The 21,503-nt window shown below is 34.8% G+C and overlaps 3 protein-coding genes across 3 annotated transcripts; 2 read left to right on the plus strand and 1 right to left on the minus strand.

The window, feature by feature from the left end:
* The first annotated feature begins 3,917 nt into the window (after positions 1 to 3,917).
* LOC123204503 (cyclin-dependent kinase D-3-like) lies at positions 3,918 to 8,553 on the plus strand. Its single transcript, XM_044621189.1, has 7 exons — positions 3,918 to 4,281; positions 5,528 to 5,826; positions 5,906 to 6,014; positions 6,553 to 6,678; positions 7,299 to 7,534; positions 7,625 to 7,939; positions 8,082 to 8,553. Exons 1-7 carry the CDS (start codon positions 4,177 to 4,179, stop codon positions 8,137 to 8,139), a joined length of 1,248 nt encoding a protein of 415 aa, XP_044477124.1. The 5' UTR covers positions 3,918 to 4,176; the 3' UTR covers positions 8,140 to 8,553.
* A 391-nt stretch (positions 8,554 to 8,944) lies between these two features.
* On the minus strand, positions 8,945 to 12,335 carry LOC123204502 (protein DETOXIFICATION 16-like). The gene is made up of 8 exons (XM_044621188.1): positions 11,761 to 12,335; positions 10,498 to 11,042; positions 10,281 to 10,367; positions 10,101 to 10,157; positions 9,742 to 9,980; positions 9,547 to 9,665; positions 9,394 to 9,480; positions 8,945 to 9,279 (listed from the first exon to the last, which is right to left on the minus strand). The coding sequence occupies exons 1-8, from the start codon at positions 12,244 to 12,246 to the stop codon at positions 9,220 to 9,222; spliced, it is 1,680 nt and encodes a 559-aa protein (XP_044477123.1). The 5' UTR covers positions 12,247 to 12,335; the 3' UTR covers positions 8,945 to 9,219.
* A 3,288-nt stretch (positions 12,336 to 15,623) lies between these two features.
* On the plus strand, positions 15,624 to 17,595 carry LOC123204710 (T-complex protein 1 subunit delta). Its single transcript, XM_044621502.1, has one exon. The coding sequence runs from the start codon at positions 15,767 to 15,769 to the stop codon at positions 17,372 to 17,374; it is 1,608 nt and encodes a 535-aa protein (XP_044477437.1). The 5' UTR covers positions 15,624 to 15,766; the 3' UTR covers positions 17,375 to 17,595.
* The last annotated feature ends 3,908 nt before the right edge of the window (positions 17,596 to 21,503 follow it).

Raw genomic sequence — 21,503 nt, forward strand, 5'->3', positions numbered from 1 at the left:
GAATTTGAATTTCAGTTCCGTTTTTTTGAATTTTACCGTTTTACGATATATCGACTCGTATTTTTCAGATTTCCGAAGAATTTCTAGATTGTTGCTGTTGTAGGGTTTTTCAACCTCTAGAATTCGAATTTCAGTTCCGTTTCTTCGAATTTTACCGTTTTACGATATATCAACTCGTATTTTTCAGATTTCCGAAGAATTTCTAGATTGTTGCCGTTCTAAGATTTTTTAACCTTTAGAATTCGAATTTCAGTTCCGTTTCTTCGAATTTTACCGTTTTACGATATATCGACTCGTATTTTTCAGATTTCCAAAAAATTTCTCGATTGTTGTCATTCTAGGGTTTTTCAACCTCTACAATTCGAATTTCAGTTTCGTTTTTTCGAATTTTATCGTTTTTCAGATTTTCGAAGAATTTTTCGATTGTTGTCATTCTAAGGTTTTTCAACTTTTAGAATTCGAATTTCAGTTCTGTTTTTTCGAATTTTACCGTTTTATGATATATCCACTCGTATTTTTCAGATTTTCGAAGAATTTCTCGATTGTTGCCATTCTAGGGTTTTTCAACCTCTAGAATTCGAATTTTAGTTCCGTTTTTTCGAATTTTATCGTTTTACGATATATTGACTCGTATTTTTCAGATTTCTAAAGAATTTCTCGATTGTTGCCATTCTAGGGTTTTTCAACCTCTAGAATTCGAATTTCAGTTTCTTTTTTCGAATTTTATCGTTTTACGATATATTGACTCGTATTTTTCAGATTTCTGAAGAATTTCTCGATTGTTGCCATTCTAGGGTTTTTCAACATCTAGAATTTGAATTTCAGTTTCGTTTTTTCGAATTTTATCGTTTTACGATATATTGACTCGTATTTTTTAGATTTTCGAAAAATTTCTCGATTGTTGCCATTCTAGGGTTTTTCAACCTCTAGAATTTGAATTTCAGTTTCGTTTTTTCGAATTTTATCTTTTTACGATATATTGACTCGTATTTTTCAGATTTCTGAAGATTTTCTCGATTGTTGTCATTTTAGGGTTTTCAACCTTAAAATTTTTCAATCACCTTTATTGTTTTGTATTTTTTTTTCTTTTTATGATTTTTCCATGAAGACATTTGTTTATATATTTGCTATTTATGCATAACTAACGAATTTTGTAAATTTTTGCAGGATATTTCTCGCAAAAGAATACGTGTTGAAAGCGAGCTGTAAATCCCTGATGAGTCCAGACACTTTTGGACAGATCTGATATGTCGTGCACAGCGCACAGCATTATGTAGGGTTATGTCTACACTGACCCCGGAGCAGATACGACTATTTGAGAGGACATGTTTCGGGTATCTTCTTCGTTTACTCGAGACTAAATTCTCTGGTATATTAGTTCATTCATTTATACTACGATAGCTACATCGATTCTCTGCCAGAGATGAGTTTTGGTTTCGGATTAGTGGGGTTGATGTTCGTTTTAGCTCGTTTGAGTTTGCATTGGTGACGGGTCTTTCGTTTAGTCAACGCACTGATATTTCTTCATATATTCTACGCTCCTCCAGTCATAGGATCAGAGATACGTACTTTCGAGGTTGTCCGAAGGTATAGTATCATGACCTAGAGCGTGTTTTCTTATCGAGGCCGTGGGGGGATGACGATATTGATGCAGTCAAGATGGCATTATTGTATGTTCTTCACATGGTTTTGTTAGGAAATGATCGGCGAAAGAAGGTGTCTTTAGAGTATTTACAGTTGGTCGATCATCTGGATGGGTTTAATTCCTATCCCTGGGGTGTTCCTGTGTGGCAGATGACATACGAGTCTATGTCACAGGCGAGTGACAGAGTATGCTCCGGACGGATGCCTGAGATGCGTAGGTACGACCTCTATGGATTTCCTTTCGCCTTTCAGGTTAGTTAAATTTATTGATTATATATATTAATTTGAAAAAATGTCAAATGATTTATTTAAATTGTAAATGATTATATTGCAATATTGGATATATGAGACTCTGGACACATTACACGATTGGATTGACCTTGTCGATCTGTATGCGTCCCCACATATGTTTCGATGGCGTACGCGAGACGTCCCTAGTTGGACTCATATAGGTCGTATTTTCACTAGTGATCCGGTATGTACTAGTAAATTAATAAGTCGATTAATTCATTATATGTTACAATTATTTTAACTTATATATCTTCATCACTAGGAGGATATCACATTCCCTCTTCGTCCATCAGTGATCGAGGAGGGTTTACCGTGGTACGCTGAGATTCGTGAGTACACCGATTTACCCGATGCTAATTCCTCCTCATTTATACTATGCGTCGACGATTAGCGACACAGTTGTATTTTCATTGTATCGAGTAGCTCACGGATGTATATTTATCATTATTTCTATGTTTAGATGTATATATTTATTGTATTTTCATATGTATATGATATACTTTATTTGTGGTTATATATGAATGTGTATCGTATTTGAGTTCATTTTTTAAATAATCTTGTCATGAAAAAACAATAAAATCCTTATCTAAAAGTTAAAATTCGAATTCTAAAAGTTGAAAAACCTTAGAATAGCAACAATCGAAAAATCCTTCAGAAATTTGAAAAATACGGGTCGATATCTCGTAAAACGATGAAATCTGAAAAAACGGAACTAAAATTCAAATTCTAAAAGTTGAAAAACCCTAGAATGGCAACAAACAGAAAATCCTTCAGAAATCTGAAAAATACGAGTCGATATCTCGTCAAACGGTGAAATTTGAAAAAACTGAATTAAAATTCGAATTCTAAAAGTTGAAAAACCCTAGAATGGTAACAATCAAAAAATTCTTCAGAAATCTGAAAAATACGGGTCGATATCTCGTAAAACGGTGAAATCTGAAAAAACGAAACTGAAATTCAAATTCTAAAAGTTGAAAAACCCTAGAATGACAACAAACGAAAAATCCTTCGGAAATCTGAAAAATACGAGTCGATATCTCGTCAAACGTTGAAATTCAAAAAAACTGAACTAAAATTCGAATTCTAAAAGTTGAAAAACCCTAGAATGGCAACAATCGAAAAATCCTTCAGAAATCTGAAAAATACGAGTTGATATCTCGTAAAACGGTGAAATCCGAAAAAACGAAACTGAAATTCGAATTCTAAAAGTTGAAAAACCCTAGAATGGCAACAAACGAAAAATTCTTCAGAAATCTGAAAAATACGAATTGATATCTCGTAAAACGATAAAATCCGAAAAACGGAACTGAAATTCGAATTGTAAAAGTTGAAAAACCCTAGAATGGCAACAAACGGAAAATCCTTCAGAAATCTGAAAAATACGAATCGATATATCGTAAAACGATGAAATTCGAAAAAACGGAACTGAAATTCGAATTCTAAAAGTTGAAAAATGAAAATGCCTTTATAATGTAAAATATCCAAAAACTCCTCATATTTATCTAAAATTATTTTAACCTCCATAATGAGTGAGGAGAGTTATATAAACGAAGGGAAGGATAATTTTGACATTTTAGAAAAAGTTTGAAATAAATAAATAAATATCAAAATGCCATTATAATATAAAATATCCAAAAACCTCTCATATTTATCTAAAATTACATTAAAACCCCATAGTAAGTGGGAGAGTTATATAAATATGAGGGGAAGGGTAGTTTTGGTATTAAAAAAAGTCATAGGCATTTTTTTTTTAGAACAGTGATTTTGGGCATTTTGGCTTGAAAATAGTGATTTTGGCTATTTTTGCTTAATGGGAGGGCATTTTGGCCATTTTTTAAAATTTCCCTTATTCTTAATCTTACGTTGAACCGGTCGATCTTTTAAACCATGAATCCAATAATAAAATAAACATAAATCCGAAATAAACCAAGTACAGGTTTAATGACAAAAGGATCCCTACTAAATTTAAAAATTGTCATTGAATACACCTTGGCTTGTTGGCTTTACTCTTTCACTAAATCAGTCACCTGCTGGGATTTCTCCTCCTTAAGCTTCAATCCCTTCCTTTCCCTTCTTCAGTTCAGACTTCACATCTCCACCTTATACACTTAACTCTCTCGGATATATATTTTTTTTCGCAGAAAATGATATACCCACAAAATTCTCAAACCTGACCCGGTCTGTATATGTACATAAATATCAACAGAAATAGCAAGAATAATTCGAAAATTAAAAAACAATATGACACAAGTCGATCTGTCAAAGAAAGTCGCCGATAGGTACCTCAAGCGCGAAGTGCTCGGTGAAGGTACATACGGTGTTGTTTACAAAGCCATTGATACTAAGGTATGATCAAGAGAAACCCTAGCTCTTCATTATGATTATATTATTTACTATTATTATTATTTAATTTTTTTGTTTGTTTGGTATGTGATTAGATTTATCTGATGAAGAGAATTGGGTTTTTATGATGATTTGCTTTTTGTCTTTTTATGTTTGTAATTGCTTAGTTTTGACTAAATTGTACGTTAAATCGTTTTGGTTTATAACCATATAGGATGGAAAGGGAAATACCAATACGTTTGAATTTTTTGTTTAGAATGTTATTTTCAGAAAGTTAAGCAACTCAAGTGCATTTTGTTATTTCATTTGTTGCTCTAAGGGGGCATTTTAATGAGCTTATTTGAGTGAAGGTTCTGTTGAATTGATTATCATAATTAATACTTTAGTTATTTTAGTTGCTTTTTTTTTTTTTGGGTGAATTATTTGAAATTTAGTAAGAACTTGTTGAATGATTTAATGGTTTTGTCAGCAGTTTAGCCAATTTTTCTTTCTCTTTTACAAGATTCTAGTTAAAAGTGCCAAAAAAGATTGAAAAGTTAACGAGAATGCTTTTACGGGAAGGGCTCAGTGGTGGAAAAAAGGATAATGTAGGTAAATGATAGTTGGTTTGATGCTCTAGAAATTGAGTTAGTTTACGGCTAAGCAACTTGGTGGAAGGGTTCAGTTGTATGGTAATTGGTTATAGTATTGCTGGATATAGTTCATTCTTTTGGCTTCACTTTGGTCATGGATTGAGTTCAGAGGTATTCCTTTTTCTTCACTCACCCTGATTGGGAAGCTGCAGTCCTAGTTGCTTGTCTATTTATTTATATTCCTCAATTTAGTGGCTTGCCGGTCACCACTGTGTGTGAAATCTTGTGGTGTATTTAATGAAATGTAGTTTGTTTCTTAAAAAAATTAAAAAAAAAAAAAAGAAATAAGCAGATGTCTAAAGGATATTACTATCTGTTCAATGTTAAACCTTAAGATTCCATCACAAAAGAAAATATAATTGGTAATTGGACGGCTATCTAGATCTTAATTTGAAATAAACTATAAAATTTCACTTTCTTTTATTTTCCAATACTGTTTAGCTAGTAAACTTAAGCAACATCTTTGTTGTGAAATCTATGATTAATCTTAAGTAATCTATATAAATTATATCTATGTTTTTAATTTTAGAAATTTATTGCCAGTTATTTAATTAATCCTTTTATCTTGATTAAAATAGAATGTTTTTGAAAAAAACATATGTGTTTGGTGTTTGCAGACAGGACAGACAGTTGCAATTAAGAAAATTCGGCTTGGAAAGCAAAAGGAGGGAGTAAATTTTACAGCACTAAGAGAAATAAAATTGCTAAAAGAACTGAAAGATCCAAACATAATTGAGTTAATTGATGCATTCCCTCACAAGGGAAACTTGCATCTTGTGTTTGAATTCATGGAGACTGACCTTGAAACGGTTATTCGCAACGCTAATATATTTCTTTCACCAGCTGACATAAAATCTTACATGCAGATGACCTTAAAAGGGCTTGCTTTTTGCCACAAGAAATGGGTTTTGCATAGGTTCTTTTCTTTCTTTGCCTGGTTGGTAAGACCTTTTCACTTGCAGTTATCTCAAATGTATCCTTTTTGTGCTGGACAGGGATATGAAGCCAAATAATCTGCTGATAGGACCCAATGGACAGCTTAAACTTGCTGATTTTGGTTTAGCACGCATATTTGGGAGTCCTGATCGTAGGTTTACTCACCAGGTATGCTTATCCTTATTCTAAAGTTGCCTGCTGGTCCTTTCTATTGTTGCACATAGTTTGATTTAACAGTCCTAGCTGTCTAGTCTAAACCATGTAATTTTCCAAATATTAAAGCTAGTTTATATATTATCCGTGGATTAGAAATGGTGGCAGTGGATAATATGAGGTATATGTTCTTATCTTTTTGTTGTACACCATAGCAACAAGTGTCCAAGGATTTTCCCTGCACTTTTTTTTCTCCTCATTCACATATATTTGATGCTAGCCATGGTCATTTATTTTGTGCTGTTTGCATGGTCGCTGATTAATATGGTTATTATTACTTATTTTGCAAGTCTATAATAGTAAAATTTTCAATCTGATGCATAAGAGTGCAAATATTATTTTTTCATGTATTCTGAGTTGATAGTGTGGTGGTTTTAATTTAGAAAATTGATAATGTATTACAGTGGTGTTTTTCATCTCAAAACTTTTGGGTGAATGGAGTTATAATCGTAGAAATTTAGCTGAGGTAATGGCATTTGTCATTTATGTATAGGTGTTTGCTCGGTGGTACAGATCACCTGAGCTGTTGTTTGGGGCCAAACAGTATGGTTCTGGGGTGGATGTTTGGGCAGCAGGCTGTATTTTTGCTGAACTTCTCAACCGTCGACCATTTCTGCAGGTAAAAGCGATTTTATATTGTTATTTTTATTGGATCTTCTGACCTATAATTATGTGATTTTGATACTCAAGGAGTTGCTTGATGGTTGTTCAAATCCTTCTGATGTTACTGATTATGTTTCTTTGTACTTCTATGTTTGTGTATTCAAACGTGCTACAGTGATTGATTTCATTCTCTGCTTTCTGATTTTTTCCAGTTTTCCACTCACATCAGTAGCTAAGAACTAGCATGGGAGGATGTTACAGTTAACTATATCTAGAGTGCTTCATCATTTTTATTTCAAAAGTTCACCTGTCAAACAAAAAAATATCTGAAGTTTGAAATTAATTGAATTTTAAAGTATGAAATGATTTCAATCATAATATTAAATAAAATTGAATTGGACTTAAACTGAATATCACTTGTATTATCCTTTCAAAGCACTGTTACAGTTGACTGGAAAGTTTAGCCTATTTTACTGTGACTAGCAACAGCCTTGCCACTCTTGGACCTTCTAATTGAGGCATTGAGTCTCACACCCTTTATATGTTTCTGCTAAAAGCATACAGGTCAATTTCATTTTTGTTGAACTGTCTATCTTACTTTATCTGATTATTTTTGTGATATTTAATATTGAATAGGGGACAAGTGATATTGATCAACTAGGAAAGATCTTTGCTGCTTTGGGGACTGCAACACCTTCTCAGTGGCCTGATTTAGCATACCTGCCTGATTATGTGGAATACCAGTATGTTGCTGCACCTCCTTTGCGTTCATTATTTCCAACAGCGAGTGATGATGCTCTAGATTTGTTATCGAAGATGTTAACTTATGACCCGAAAACTAGAATTACAGCACAGCAGGCACTAGAGCACAGGTATTCAGAACTGTTCAATTGGGATTTATCTTTTTATTATTATTTTTTGGTTCCTTTAGTTTTGGCTCTCATCTCTGGTCTCCAATCTAGATACTTCACTTCTGCACCACTGCCTACAGAGCCACACAAACTTCCTAGACCTGCCCCTAAGCGGGTGTCTAAAGCTTCAGATTTTAACCCTCAGGAGGGTCCTACTGTGTTGTCACCACCAAGAAAGTCAAGGAGAGTGATGCTGGAACGTGAAGTATTTGCAGGAAATGCTCACCGACTTGATAAGATTGAGGAGCCTGCTAGTGAAGTGAAACAGGCAGATGTTGACATTGCTGGAAGGAATGAACAAGTGCCAATGTCAGTAGATTTTTCCATCTTTGCATCAAAACCCCCAAGTAGACCTACTATTAACAGGTAAAGCATTATCTTCTGGATCCTTTTTGTTGTGTTTCAATGGGAGGATGGAGCTTTAAACCTTGCATTTGTATTTTTTTTCATTGCCGCACAATCCTTCTAGGTGTAAGTGTCATTTGATTCATTCTCTTTTTGTTTGCAGTGCTGACAGATCCCATCTAAAAAGGAAACTGGATCTTGAATTTCAACACCCGGAATAGGAAGAAACCAAGTTACTGTTGTTTGTACCCTGATTATTATAATCAAGGGATGTCAAATTGCTCAGCACTCATTTAGGATGTATGCAATGATTTTGAAGTTATATTTATTTGGCAGTCTCCAATCGCTTCTTGTAGCACTTTTTCGGCTATTGTTTGGCTTGAGATCATCAAGAGGAATCAATTCTTGTTGGAATTGAAATTCATTCTTTTCTGAGACTGAAGTGGGGACTCAAAAATAATTGTAAAGGAAAAGAATTGTTACTCCACATTCTATTAGAACTTGTATGCTAGCCCATGTAGGGCCAATTTTTGAGGGGTTTAATATTTGTTTAATGAGAGTCTACACTTAAGGACAGTTGAACTTGTGTTAGTGGGCACTTGAGTTCTATATAAAGTGGAAATATTATTTACTGATTCTACCTTGTTTTTCTATGTTGGTGACATAATGAACCAAAGCTAGCTTTCTTCTTAGATTTTCTTCTTGCTGGTTATTTTATGAGGGAGTCAGAATACACCATTTGATATGAAAATTTGGAATAAGATTTGGGATGTGTTATATCGCTCATAATTTATTGATTATAGTACTTTGTAAAGATGGTTGGACAGAAGAATTGATTTCTGAAGTGTCTTGTTGAATATTTGGTGATGTAACAATAATTCAAGCTTCTTGAACCCATATGTGCTCAGGAATTATGTTGCATACTTGCTCTTTCTCTCTGCAGAGCTTTCGTTGTCTGACAATAAGGAGAAATGAGAATGCAGTTACAAGATGATCTGGATACTTACACTAGAGGAAAATGCTGCATAGGAAGAAAGCTTATTAGGCAGGCACTCTTATGTGCCAAATCAATGCTGTTGCCTAATACAATATAACACGTTATTCATATATTATTCTAATCGGTCTGATCCGTTTTACATATCCTAGTAAATACATCAAGGTTATTACAACACATCGGTTTAGTAGAAAAATGCTAAAATTGTCATGCCAGTAATTTGGCTTCACAAGTTCTGCTTCCCAGAGCCATCTCAGATACCAATTTCCCAGAGCAAATAACACAGCATCTGTAAACAAAATCATCTTCAGGACACTGTATTAACAGGGATTACAGAGTCGTACACTCTCTCTGTGGCTTTTTTGGCCTGAACAAGAATGAAGACAATAAATAGATGTAGAACATATATAATTATGGAGAAAATTATGATGAAGAGAACAAAAAATCCTTAACATGTACATTGAAATATAATGTGTTGTACCTCTTGCTCCCAGTTAGTACGATTTGTAACAATTGAAAGAGATGAAACTTGCGCTACGAGGGCACATATAATACCAAGCCAAAGCCCCTGCAGAGTAGTTGCAATTAAGTGAACATGAAGTAGAAGAGAAAAATTGTGGTGGGATCCTTTTACCTTGCCACCAATGTGTAGAACGAAGCCTAGCAAAACAGCAGAAGGAATCCCCACCAAGTAATACGATCCAAGATTAACAAATGCACCAATCTTCTGCCATCCACATCCTCTAGCATTGCCTGATCCATTGCAATCAAGATGATTGTATAGTACCAGTGTATAGAAATTAATTTTTTCAAACGAGGCAATAAGAACCTGAAAGAACACACTGCAATCCATCTAAAAAGTTTGACACTGCAAGAATAGGCATCATGGAGGACACATATTTAACCACTTGTATTTCATTGCTATAAGCATAACCCCAGATGTTGCGTATCAAAAGCAGCACTGATCCAACCAAAATGCCCACAGTAATGGCCATGACTAGGACAACACATACTGCTAAACGTGCAGCTTCTGCATTCCCTGCTCCTAATTCGTTGGACACCCGAGTGCTGTAATTACAAACATTAAACACATTAGTAGGTTGCATTTGATTACTTCAAGTTTACATTAGATTTATTACTAAAGAAATAGTTAATATTAAACATGAAAATCCTTAGCTTGCAAGTCACCTCACAGCACCACTAAGTCCAAAGGGGATCATCCAAACTGTTGCAGCAGTATTAAGGCTGGGAAATGCAAATATTTGGTCAGAAAAATAATATGCCATGTTTAAAAGAAGAAACAACTGTTTCAAGAGAAGCAAAGAAATTTTCAAGGAACTGTCAGTATCTAGCGCTAAAAAGGCTAACCTTATAGAAAGCACTGAAGTTTCTAATTCTGGATTAGGAAGAAGACCAGAGAGGAGAACCATCAGTTCGAATGACCACATCTCTAAGCTTCAAAGTCAACAAATAAATTAAAATCTTACACTAAGTGTTTGTGTATTCTAATAGCAAAGCATTCTGATTCTTGTTTAAATTTCAATAAGCAACCACATAGAGCAAAGAGAAGAAACAAGCTAGTTACCAGACCATAACAGCTGAAGGAATAGCAAGTCCAATAAAATTTAGAATATTGTGCAAGGCTTCCATTGAAAATCCTGTCCAAGTCTTTGCGCATGAAGAAGAAAATTTGACATAAATTGCCAAAAGTATCACATTTACCCAGTAGGATATTGAATTTGCCAAGGCAGCTCCTCGACTTCCAAGACCAGATTTGAAAACCAAAATCCAACATACAAGTATGTGTAACAAAGAAGTAACTCCAGAGGTTAGCATCATTGGAAATACAATATTCTGTGTTTGCAAGAATCGAGTCAGGCACTGAAGAATAGCATATGCGAAAAGGCTAGGGATCATGAAACGAGCATATAATCCTGCTTCTTTTGATATATCAGAATTTTGGTGTGCAGCAATAAGAATGGATCTTGTGTTTGCCCAGATAAAGGAGAGGGGAATGCTAACAAGTAAAAGAACAAAAATGGCTCTCTGCATGTGTATTCCAAGCATTGAATACTGCTTTGCTCCATATGATTGTCCACACTGTGTCTCCAATGCACTTGCCATTCCCCCCTATTAAAACAAAAAGAAACACAGCGATTCAATTTTTATTCAAGTACATATAAGCGTTGATTTTATCTATAGAAATCTCTTAAAGATCTACTCCCTTAGATTCGATAAGGCACCTCACAATTTTCATAAGATAGTTTTTCTATTTCAACTTATTTGTCCTTGTTATATCAAGTAAACTGTTCAACAATAAGAGTAGTAAAACAGTCTGGATACGTTAGTAAGAATTAAGAACTTGTCAACTGATATACTAGAGGTGGAGTTTGATATTCAAGGGACCGTAATGTGAAAGCAATAAGCAGGCCGACAACATGTAACACACAGATAAACAACAATAGTTTTCTTTAGTTTGCAAAAATCTAACTTGCATGCCTTCACACCCTGATAATTTTCCCTTATCATATTTTACCTTTTTATAGTATTTGTATGCTATCTTTTGATACAGTATCCTTTTGACCATTTAAATTGGATTAATTTGTACTTGTAATCCACAACTTAACATAGGGTTGAGAAATGGCTATGGTCACAGGTTCGCTGCATATGCAATTTAAGAACATATCTATACCTTACCTTCAAGCTTTGAAAATGACAGTATAAGATGGCCACTTAGATTATCTCTAAACAACTATTGCAGAAAACACATCATTATTGAAAATTTAGTATGCAAAATGATTAACAAGGCTAAAACATTTATGTAAAATTTATCACCAACCCAACTCACCAACAAGCTGAAACCAGTTACAGTTGCAAAAGATGTGGCCATGGAAGCACCGGAGAGTGACAACTCACCAAGGTGACCCACAAACATCACCGATATCATCTGCAAACAATACTGTAACAAGCTAACAGAGATCAAAGGCCCTGCCAGCCATAGCTGCTTTTTCACTTCTTCAAAAATAACCTTCCTCTTCTCGGTGCAAGTTTGATTGTTTAAGGTTTCTTCAGAAATTTCAATCAATGGTGAATTTAGAGATGGCTTCTGGTCTTCTCTCTCCATGTTCTTCCTGCAGAAAGAAACCTGACAGAGTATAGACGAGTTATTGTTTCTTCTCTGAAACTCTGCTTCAGATAAGGTAAGGTCACAGCAGTGACTAATGTTTTGTTTGTCTTTTGCAATTAATTGTAAGAACATACGACAATGACGTTGTCTTATATCAGGTCTTAAGTAGTTAAAAGGATAGCCAAAATCCTGGTAACAGCTAGCCATCGATTCCTGTCCACCTTAGTTGACAAGTGCAGTAGCTTATTGCTAGTTGCAGAGGTCACATGCTTTAACTTTTCCTTCTCGCAAGTTTGTCTTCCAAGCAATAATTTTGCTTAAGAATAATACAGACGACAATTGGTAAAGGTGTTGCAGTTATAGTTGGACACGGCTCTCTGTAAAAAATGACAATGTGAGCTGTCGTTTTCCTCAACAATGGTGGTTTCTTTATTTATCACGTGGCCAAGACTTGTGTTAAAATTGTTTAGGAGTGGTGAATGTAAGGAAGCTTTGCTGACATTTTGAAATTATCCTTTAATTCCTTAACCACACCATTAAGTTTTATTAAACTAAAACTTGATATTTATCAAGTTAAAACATGTGTTTAATTCTTATTGGTTGATAATTAAAAGTAAATTATAATTTGACACATATTGAATAATTTGTGTCGAAAATTATTCATTCTAACTTTCTAAACAATTTAAAAGTGCAAAATGAAAATTTCACCAATTTTTCGAATCTTATTCAAAAAACACTATTTTTTATCCGTGGAAAGTGCTAGCCAACCATGGATAAATATTTTCAGCTTCATAACACCATTTTCTTCTTTGAAATATGAGTGTGACCTTCAAGGTTTATAGTGATGTAGTCGTGGGCCCTATATCGGAGAATACATTTCATTATATTACTGTATAATCTAAAACTATTGTTAATTGATATACTTCATTTTTCACTACAAAATGAAGCTCTCACTGATCATGTGGTGTCATCTAGCAATGTCCTATGACCCCTACATCACAATGAAGTACAAGTTTCACATAATACCAAATGAACATTTTTTACTCACACTTACCATGTAGTCCAATCCCTTCGTCATTACATCTCGATTAAACTTGAATTCATGAAATGTTAAAATCCAAATTTAATCTTTTCGAATATCAAGTCATACCTTAGAACGTGCCACATCGAAACTCTTTTCATGTGGACTTTTATCTACACTGCCAGTGTATTAGATTTTCATGTTTCTCGATATTCGCATGTGAACTCGGGAGCAGTCAAACTGACGGATCTCTGTATGATCATCACTTGTCCTCTCGCTCAAGCAACATATGATTAAAGTGGCTTCTGAACGAGACATGATTAGCCTCGTGGTATACACCATATGAATCATACGTTCCAAAACGAAGCGCAACCGTGATATCTCAAGTCAAAGGATCTATACACTAGTATGATTTATGATGTATCATTGACTACATATTAATGCCCATGTGATCATCGTTCAGTGGTCACGTTCGATAAACAATATAATATAATAACTTTTTATCAGTTTTCTAACCATCAAATGGTTATATTGTTTACCCATGTGTATATCTACCATGTCTAATATCATCCATTGATATACTGTAGAGATATAATACACATTTATTATGCAATATTATTGTCCAAACAGATTGCTTATGCAGAGAACGATTTGATGACGTTTATTAAAACTAATCGGGCCTTTCACATGACGTATACATATAACTAATATGGATGTAATATACAACTACAATATAGATATAAAAGTGATGTAAAAAACATGTGAAATATTATTAATAATGTATATGTAAAATATACAACCTTTAAAACTAACAAAACAATTAGTTTTTAAGGCATATTCTAACAGGTACACCTAACCATGGGCCGGTTTGGCCCGTGAACCAGATCGAAATCAGCCCGAATAAAACTGAAACCGGAACCAAAAAAACCGAAATCGAAACCGAATTTTGACCGTTCGATTCCGGTTTATATAATTTGAAACCATAAACTGTCGATTCATATCCAGTTTATGAACCGATGGTTTAGAGTTTTTGAACCGGTAATTTTATTTATTTTATTTTGAATTTTTTTAAATTAAAAAAAAAGGAACCAACGGTTCCTTGTAGGGAACCGGGTCCCCTGCATATTTCAAAACGGTCCCTGCAAAATATTTAAATTTATGTAAATTTTGTTTCACCCCCTCTTTTTTTAAAATTTTTTATAAAAAATTTTCCTATATATATCTATTCAATCTCTCAACTCTCCCACACTAAATCCTTCAAACTCTCTCATTTACTCTCATTCTCATTCTTTCAATTCTTAATACTCTCTCAATCTTTCAATCAAATTCTCTCAAATTTAATTAAATTATTTCTTTATTTTTTATTAATTTCAATTTCAATTTTTATTATACAATTCATAATTAATTATAGAATTTATTCCTATAATTAATTTTATTTATTATTTTTTATTATCTTTTATAATTAATCATATAATTTATTTTTTATTATGCAAAGGTAAAAAAAATACGTAGGCTTTAATTCTTCTAAACCTCAAGAAGATACGTAAGAAGTTTAATTGAAAAATTAAATCTAAGTATTTCTTTTAATTTTCAATTATTGTAATTAATAATTTAAAAATTAAATCAAGATCATGTATTCGAATTGACGGTTCAATGTCGGTTTTGAACCGAAGTCATGAACCAGAACCGTCAGTTTTGAAACGGGGTCATGAATCAGAATCTTCGATTCTGAACCGGTTACAAACCATCCTATTACGGTTTCGATTCAGAGTCCTTATTTTTTCAAACTGTGAATCAGTGGTTTCGAACCAAAATCGCCGGTTTATGAACCATGGCCATGGCTACTAACAGGCCTTTGGCAAGCAACATTTGCATTGCAGCTCACTTTAGGAATTATTTGAGACCACACAGGGACGTGTCAGATGCCGGCACCTGATGACCAAACATAAAGCTGCCCTCACGTTGTGTATTTGCATGTCCATCTCAGGATTCGTAAGCTACCCACAACACAAACACAAAGCATTAACTAAATAAAAAATACAAATTCACACACCTTGCAAGAGCTTCTGGAAGAAGAAACATGACAACATTGAAAATTAAACAGATGAAGGTCAGTAAATACTTACTCTTCTGAGTCTCTCCTTTGGTTATACATATCCGCTAATGCTGGTTTCATGAAGAAGAAATATATCAAGTGGCAGAGGACACCGAAACAGTCATCAGAGACTTCCATCAGGGATAATTAGTCCTATGGGAAATGACTACGTAGAGGTTAAATTATAATATACAACATACTAGTCTATTACTAGAAATGCTCTTTCCAAATAAGACAAACACAGATTAATCAGATGAATTTTTGAATTTTAAATATTTAATTAAATATCCAAATAATATATAATCATATAGTTATTAACTCACCAAATCACCTTGTAGCATAATATCGGGTAGTGTGGGTGATTTTTGGTTATCACAAACTAATTGCACTTAACTTCGTTTGGTAAAAATATATGACCGGAAGTATTTATCCCAAATGAAGAACAGCCTTATCTTAACTACCAAACACTTCCCTTAATTAGGGTTACACTATTTCTCGGTCCCTCCCTATCAAACTCTACTTTGTTCCAGAACACCACATCTCTTCTAGGGTTTCCAATTTGCTCTCGATCTTCCCTCTACATTCCCACCCGTTTGGTTTTAAACCCACAAATGGCAGCTCCGGCAGTCTCCCAACCTCGCTCTGTATCTTCCAAAACCGAGTCTTATGTCGACAACAAGCGGAAAGAAGACGTCCGTCAGGCTAATATCGTGGCAGCCCGCGCTGTGGCTGACGCCGTTCGTACCAGTCTCGGCCCCAAGGGTATGGACAAGATGATTTCCACTGCCAGCGGCGAGGTCATCATTACAAATGACGGCGCAACGATCTTGAACAAAATGGAAGTCCTTCAGCCCGCAGCCAAGATGCTTGTCGAGCTTTCGAAGTCTCAGGATGCCGCTGCAGGTGATGGCACCACCACTGTCGTAGTCATTGCCGGCGCATTGTTAAAACAATGCCTCACTCTTTTGTCTAACGGAATCCATCCGACGGTCATTTCGGACTCTCTTCACAAGGCAGCAATTAAAGCTAACGATGTTTTAACGGCAATGGCTGTTCCGGTAGAATTAACTGACCGTGAGAGTTTGATTAAATCAGCGAGTACTTCGTTGAATAGCAAGGTTGTGAGTCAGTACTCTACGTTGCTAGCACCATTGGCTGTTGACGCTGTTTTGACCGTGGTGGATCCTGCCAAACCAGATTTAGTTGATTTGAGAGATGTTAAGATAGTGAAGAAGTTAGGGGGGACAGTTGATGATACTGAGATGGTCAAAGGTTTAGTTTTTGATAAGAAAGTAAGTCATGCTGCAGGCGGACCCACGCGTGTTGAGAACGCAAAAATTGCTGTGATTCAGTTTCAGATTTCCCCGCCGAAGACTGACATTGAGCAGAGCATTGTGGTTTCCGATTATACGCAGATGGATAGGATTTTGAAGGAGGAGAGAAATTATATATTGGGAATGATTAAGAAGATCAAAGCCACTGGGTGTAATGTGCTGTTGATTCAAAAGAGTATTTTGAGAGATGCCGTGACAGATTTGTCATTGCATTATCTGGCGAAATCTAAGATTTTGGTGGTTAAAGATGTGGAGAGGGATGAGATTGAGTTTATCACTAAGACTTTGAATTGCTTGCCCATTGCCAATATTGATCATTTCCGTGCTGAGAAGTTAGGGCATGCAGATTTGGTGGAGGAGGTTTCTCTGGGAGATGGGAAGATTGTGAAGATTACTGGGATTAGGGATATGGGTAGGACTACAACTGTGCTTGTTCGTGGGTCGAATCAGTTAGTGATTGACGAGGCTGAGAGAAGTTTGCACGATGCTTTGTGTGTGGTTAGGTGTTTGGTGAATAAAAGGTTTTTGATTGCAGGTGGTGGTGCACCGGAGATTGAACTTTCAAGGCAGCTGGGTGCATGGGCAAAGGTATTGCATGGAATGGAAGGGTATTGTGTGAGGTCGTTTGCAGAGGCACTTGAAGTTATTCCCTATACTTTGGCTGAGAATGCTGGATTGAATCCAATTGCCATCGTGACTGAGTTGAGGAACAGGCATGCTCAGGGTGAGATCAATGCTGGCATCAATGTGAGGAAGGGACAGATTACAAATATTTTGGAGGAGAATGTGGTGCAGCCCCTGCTTGTGAGCACGAGTGCAATTACACTGGCAACAGAGTGTGTTCGGATGATTTTGAAGATAGATGACATTGTCACAGTACGGTAGTTTGAATCAAAGATGGACATGTGGTTTTGTGTTTGTCTTGGGATTCTGTACTAAGTAAGTTCTCTGTTTTATGGTCAATTGTGGTGAATAATTTTGACTTTGTTTTGTACTAGCTACATTAGTAACTTCTCTGTTTTAGGGTTGATTTTGGTGAAGAATTTTGATGTGGCCTTTGTCACCCAATATTTGGTTTAAATTGGGATTTTATGTTTTTCTTTTCAGAGTATGCGCCTGTTTCATTTTTACAGTTATTATGCACTGATGATGGTTAAGGATAATTTTTTAGTAGTCTATAACATTTCTGTAATCTGTATACTATATCAGGTGCATTTGAGCAGGTAATTTAACTTTGTGTAGTTTTATATTTTGTTTTGTTTGGAACATGGCATATGTTCAAAGAGAAACATATGTTATAAATATGTTTTGGTTACTTTTTTATTACTTGGAAATGTGCAAGAATCCAGAGTCAGTTCTATTCTTAGGATAATTGATGAGTCCTGGTAAGGTATCTTTTGCCCAAGGGCGTTACACTTTGCCATTTTCATTTAAAACAATTGCCTTTTTGGTTGATGCATGATTGGAAATTAGTGTCACAGCAACCTAGAGATTTAACTCTGGCTTTGATATTGAAGTTGTCTTTCGGCCTACTAGCATCAGGGCCAGTGTCATCAATTTCAGCTATCTAATGTGTTGGGTTTTATCGAGTCCTTATAGTTTTGAGAATGACCATTTCTTCTCGCTATCTGGGATCTAGAGGAGTCAAACTGACCATTTCAGGATTAGAAGCTTGAAATCTTGCAATATCTAGAGTTAATAGATTTTATTTGAGCTATAAACTAGATGGGTTTTAATTTATATATATGCAAGGAATAGTTTCTTTGGTCTTAATAAAAGTTAGGCTTCAATAGCTATCATAATATGGCTTAGATGGGATATTTGGGATGTACTATTGATCTTTTAGACCTCTCTTGAAAATTTCTCTGGGGACCAGGGTGTTGCTTAGGTGTGTTTACAATCTCTGTTAGCCTTTGCCATGGTGATGGTGTAGATGACTAATATTGTTGGGAATACGATTTGGTTAAAAAGGGAATTAGCAGTACTCTAATTTCATTGCTGATTGTGCGTGGAAAACGATATGCATTGGCTACTGGAGACAAAATGACATTGCATATTAACCTTGGAGCTGTTTAAGAATAAAAACATAAAAATATTTATTAATAGATTTTAAAAATGTTTGTAAGTATCTTAATATTTAACTGATTGTTTTTCAAAACTCTGTAAGAAGATGAAAATTAAAATGTAATGTACTTTCAATAGGAAAAAGGTAACAATATGAATGGAATTAAAAAATTTTGAGACATGCTTGCTTGCAGGAGAACTCATAGAAACTCCAATTGCTTTTACTTAGAAATTGAGAATGGTACATCCCTGTATAACCCTTTGAATGCCAAGTCTCTGATAACACGTGATGTCAAAATTGACAAAAACAAAGCATATGCTTAACATCTTGAAACACTAAGTATGCTTACAAACTTACAAGCTTTTCAGAGAAGAATTTAAAGTTTGGCACGGCCAATTAGGCTGTAGAGAAAGAGAACGGTTAAAAATTTCCACGAAATAAAACAAAATTGACACAGCTATATTTAGCACGCCCCCACGAAAATAAAGTCCATAAAGATTGGAACAATTCTGGCAGGACATATCCAGTTTATATAATGTCAGTGTTACTTTTTCATATTAGAGAATATCCCACCAGAAAACAGGGATAATAAATTACAATTTACAAATGAGGCAAGAATATACTTACAATTTCTCTGTAAGTTAAATTCCCAAAATGGGAGGAATTCGTCCACTTAACTGGTTGCAGCTTAAATCCCTGGACAGGATAGGGATCTCAGAAGCGCACAACAGAAATTCATAAAGCGTCAGTTGTGACCACTTGTAAATTGAGAAATAACTTCATTAAACAATTAGTTAAAAGAACGTACAAGTCTGCGTTAGACCAATCACCGAAGGAATCTGCCCTGTAAGCTGATTACCTTGCCAGGATCTAGCAGAAACAGTCAAAAGTTAGAGCAACTTCAGCATTCAAAGTATCAAGACCAAGCTGGTTTCAAAAACAAAAAAAGTGTGACAAGCACCTACAATGTGGCTCCAGTAAGCTGGTTGTATGACAAGTCCCCGCCAGTAATAATAAAAGATTAAAATATAAATAAATTAACTGGCCTTGAAAAGCTAAATTGATACTAGTTAGGCATTTCAAGTAAGCCTAGCCTCAATGAATTATAATGTTACATACAAGACTTGGCAGTGCAATTGCCAATGTTCCGAGGAATGCTAGCAGTCAAACGATTGTTTCGGACATCACTGCCAACTATAGGTGAAATTCAGTTACATTTGCAGAGAATTTTACAAAGCAAATGACACAGCTAAGGCTTAGATTCTCAGCAAGAGAGGTCAAATATTAAGATACTTACAAATACCATAAACTGCTAAACTGGCACATATTCGAAGAAAATGTAAGGCTGAAGATTTATTAAAAATTAGCTAGCGGGAAATCATGAGAATAATACAATTATATCATGCACTCACAGACAATGCAAAACTTCATTCCAGTATATTAGCCTTGGTATCTCCTCTTTATTTTGGGCTTATAGCCCATAATCCTAATACCCTAAAACCTTAAACTCTAAACTTGTTCCCACTCAAGGTATAGTGAAATCCAAAGTCTCATTATCTAGCTTTTAAACACTCACCTATGAGCCAATTTCTGTTAACAATTTCAATTAAGATTAAGGGTAAAACTATTATTTATTGAAAAAAAATTTTAATTAAAGTTTTATCACATTTTCCTCTCCAAGTTTAAAAATCTCTCAATTTCTCCCCACCCAAAGTTTAAAAAGTGCAATTCCCCTCTAAGGTTTTTTTCTCTTCTCTCCGACAACAATTCATTTTCTCTGACCATCGGTTGTCCTCCCTTTCGCCTTATCTATCCCTTTTGGTCTCTCTCTCTTCCCTCTCCAGCCAAGAAGAAGACAAAATTGTCTTCGCCTCATACGAAGACTATGCATCTTTGTCTTAGATGAAGACTTGTCAACTTTGTGACGAGACCATTCGTTTTTGTCTCGATCGAAGATAGTCAAAAAGGGAAGGAAGAGAAAGACTAGGAGGGAGATGTACGGTGAGAGGGAGGTTTGCCAACAACCAAAGACAACAAATTTTTGTTGAAGAGAAGAGAAAAAATCTCAAGGGGAAATTGTCACTTTTCAAACTTTGAGGGGGGGATTATGAGATTTTTAAACCAGAGAAGGAAAATATAATAAAATTTTAATTTTTAAATTTTTTAATAAATAACGGTTTTACTTCTAATTCTAATTAAAATTTTTAACAAAAATTGATTCATAAATAAGTGTTCAGACTTTTGAAAATTAGGGTTTTACTACACCTTGGATAGAAACAAGTCTTTTGGCCGGTCATTATTAACAAACAAACATATTCAAATTACCCAAGTATTTCTTGGAATAATAATATGCTGAAAGATTTATTCTTACTCATTTTTAAATATCTACCCGTGAGATTCTAAAAAGTCAAATATCTATCCATCATCTAATTTTTATTAAAATTTTCTGTTATGATCAAAGGTAAAATAATTATTTAATCAGTAATATTAAAAAATATAAAAGTTTACATCATTTCTCTCCCCTTAGTTTGAAAAACTAATAATTTCTTCTTATGAATAAGTTTTGAGAAATTACATTTTTCGCTGGGGTTTCAAAATCTTTCTTCCATTTTTCGACAATTAACTTTGGTTGAGCCATCTTCTTTCTCTACCATTGATGATGGACGATAGCATCTCACTTATGCAATTTGGCAACGAAGGCAATTGAGAACAAATCATTTGTTGTCTAGAAGACAAATTGTCTTCTTTGTCTTTTGGACGAAGATGAATTAGGCGATTCATCTTCTAGATGAAGGATTTGTCGTCTAAACGAAGCCTTTTTTGCTAAATTGTGTCAATGAGATGCTATCATCCATTGTTGATAATAGAGAAACAAGATGGCTCAACCAGAGATGGTTGTTGAAAAATGGAAGGAAGATTTTGAAACCTTAAGAGGGAAAAATGAATTTC

The sequence above is a fragment of the Mangifera indica genome, chromosome 20, assembly GCF_011075055.1.
Source record: "Mangifera indica cultivar Alphonso chromosome 20, CATAS_Mindica_2.1, whole genome shotgun sequence".
Lineage (NCBI taxonomy): Eukaryota > Viridiplantae > Streptophyta > Magnoliopsida > Sapindales > Anacardiaceae > Mangifera > Mangifera indica.

Excerpts from the sequence above, each read along its gene's own strand:
- LOC123204503 (XM_044621189.1), top strand. The coding sequence starts at position 4,177 with ATGACACAAGTCGATCTGTCAAAGAAAGTCGCCGATAGGTACCTCAAG. Across the intron at positions 4,282-5,527 it reads ACAAAGCCATTGATACTAAG|ACAGGACAGACAGTTGCAAT; the intron begins GTATGATCAAGA and ends TGGTGTTTGCAG. Across the intron at positions 7,535-7,624 it reads CAGCAGGCACTAGAGCACAG|ATACTTCACTTCTGCACCAC; the intron begins GTATTCAGAACT and ends TCTCCAATCTAG.
- LOC123204502 (XM_044621188.1), bottom strand. The coding sequence starts at position 12,246 with ATGGCTAGCTGTTACCAGGATTTTGGCTATCCTTTTAACTACTTAAGA. Across the intron at positions 11,043-11,760 it reads TAACTGGTTTCAGCTTGTTG|GGGGGAATGGCAAGTGCATT; the intron begins GTGAGTTGGGTT and ends TTGTTTTAATAG. Across the intron at positions 9,280-9,393 it reads GTACTAACTGGGAGCAAGAG|GCCAAAAAAGCCACAGAGAG; the intron begins GTACAACACATT and ends ATTCTTGTTCAG.
- LOC123204710 (XM_044621502.1), top strand. The coding sequence starts at position 15,767 with ATGGCAGCTCCGGCAGTCTCCCAACCTCGCTCTGTATCTTCCAAAACC.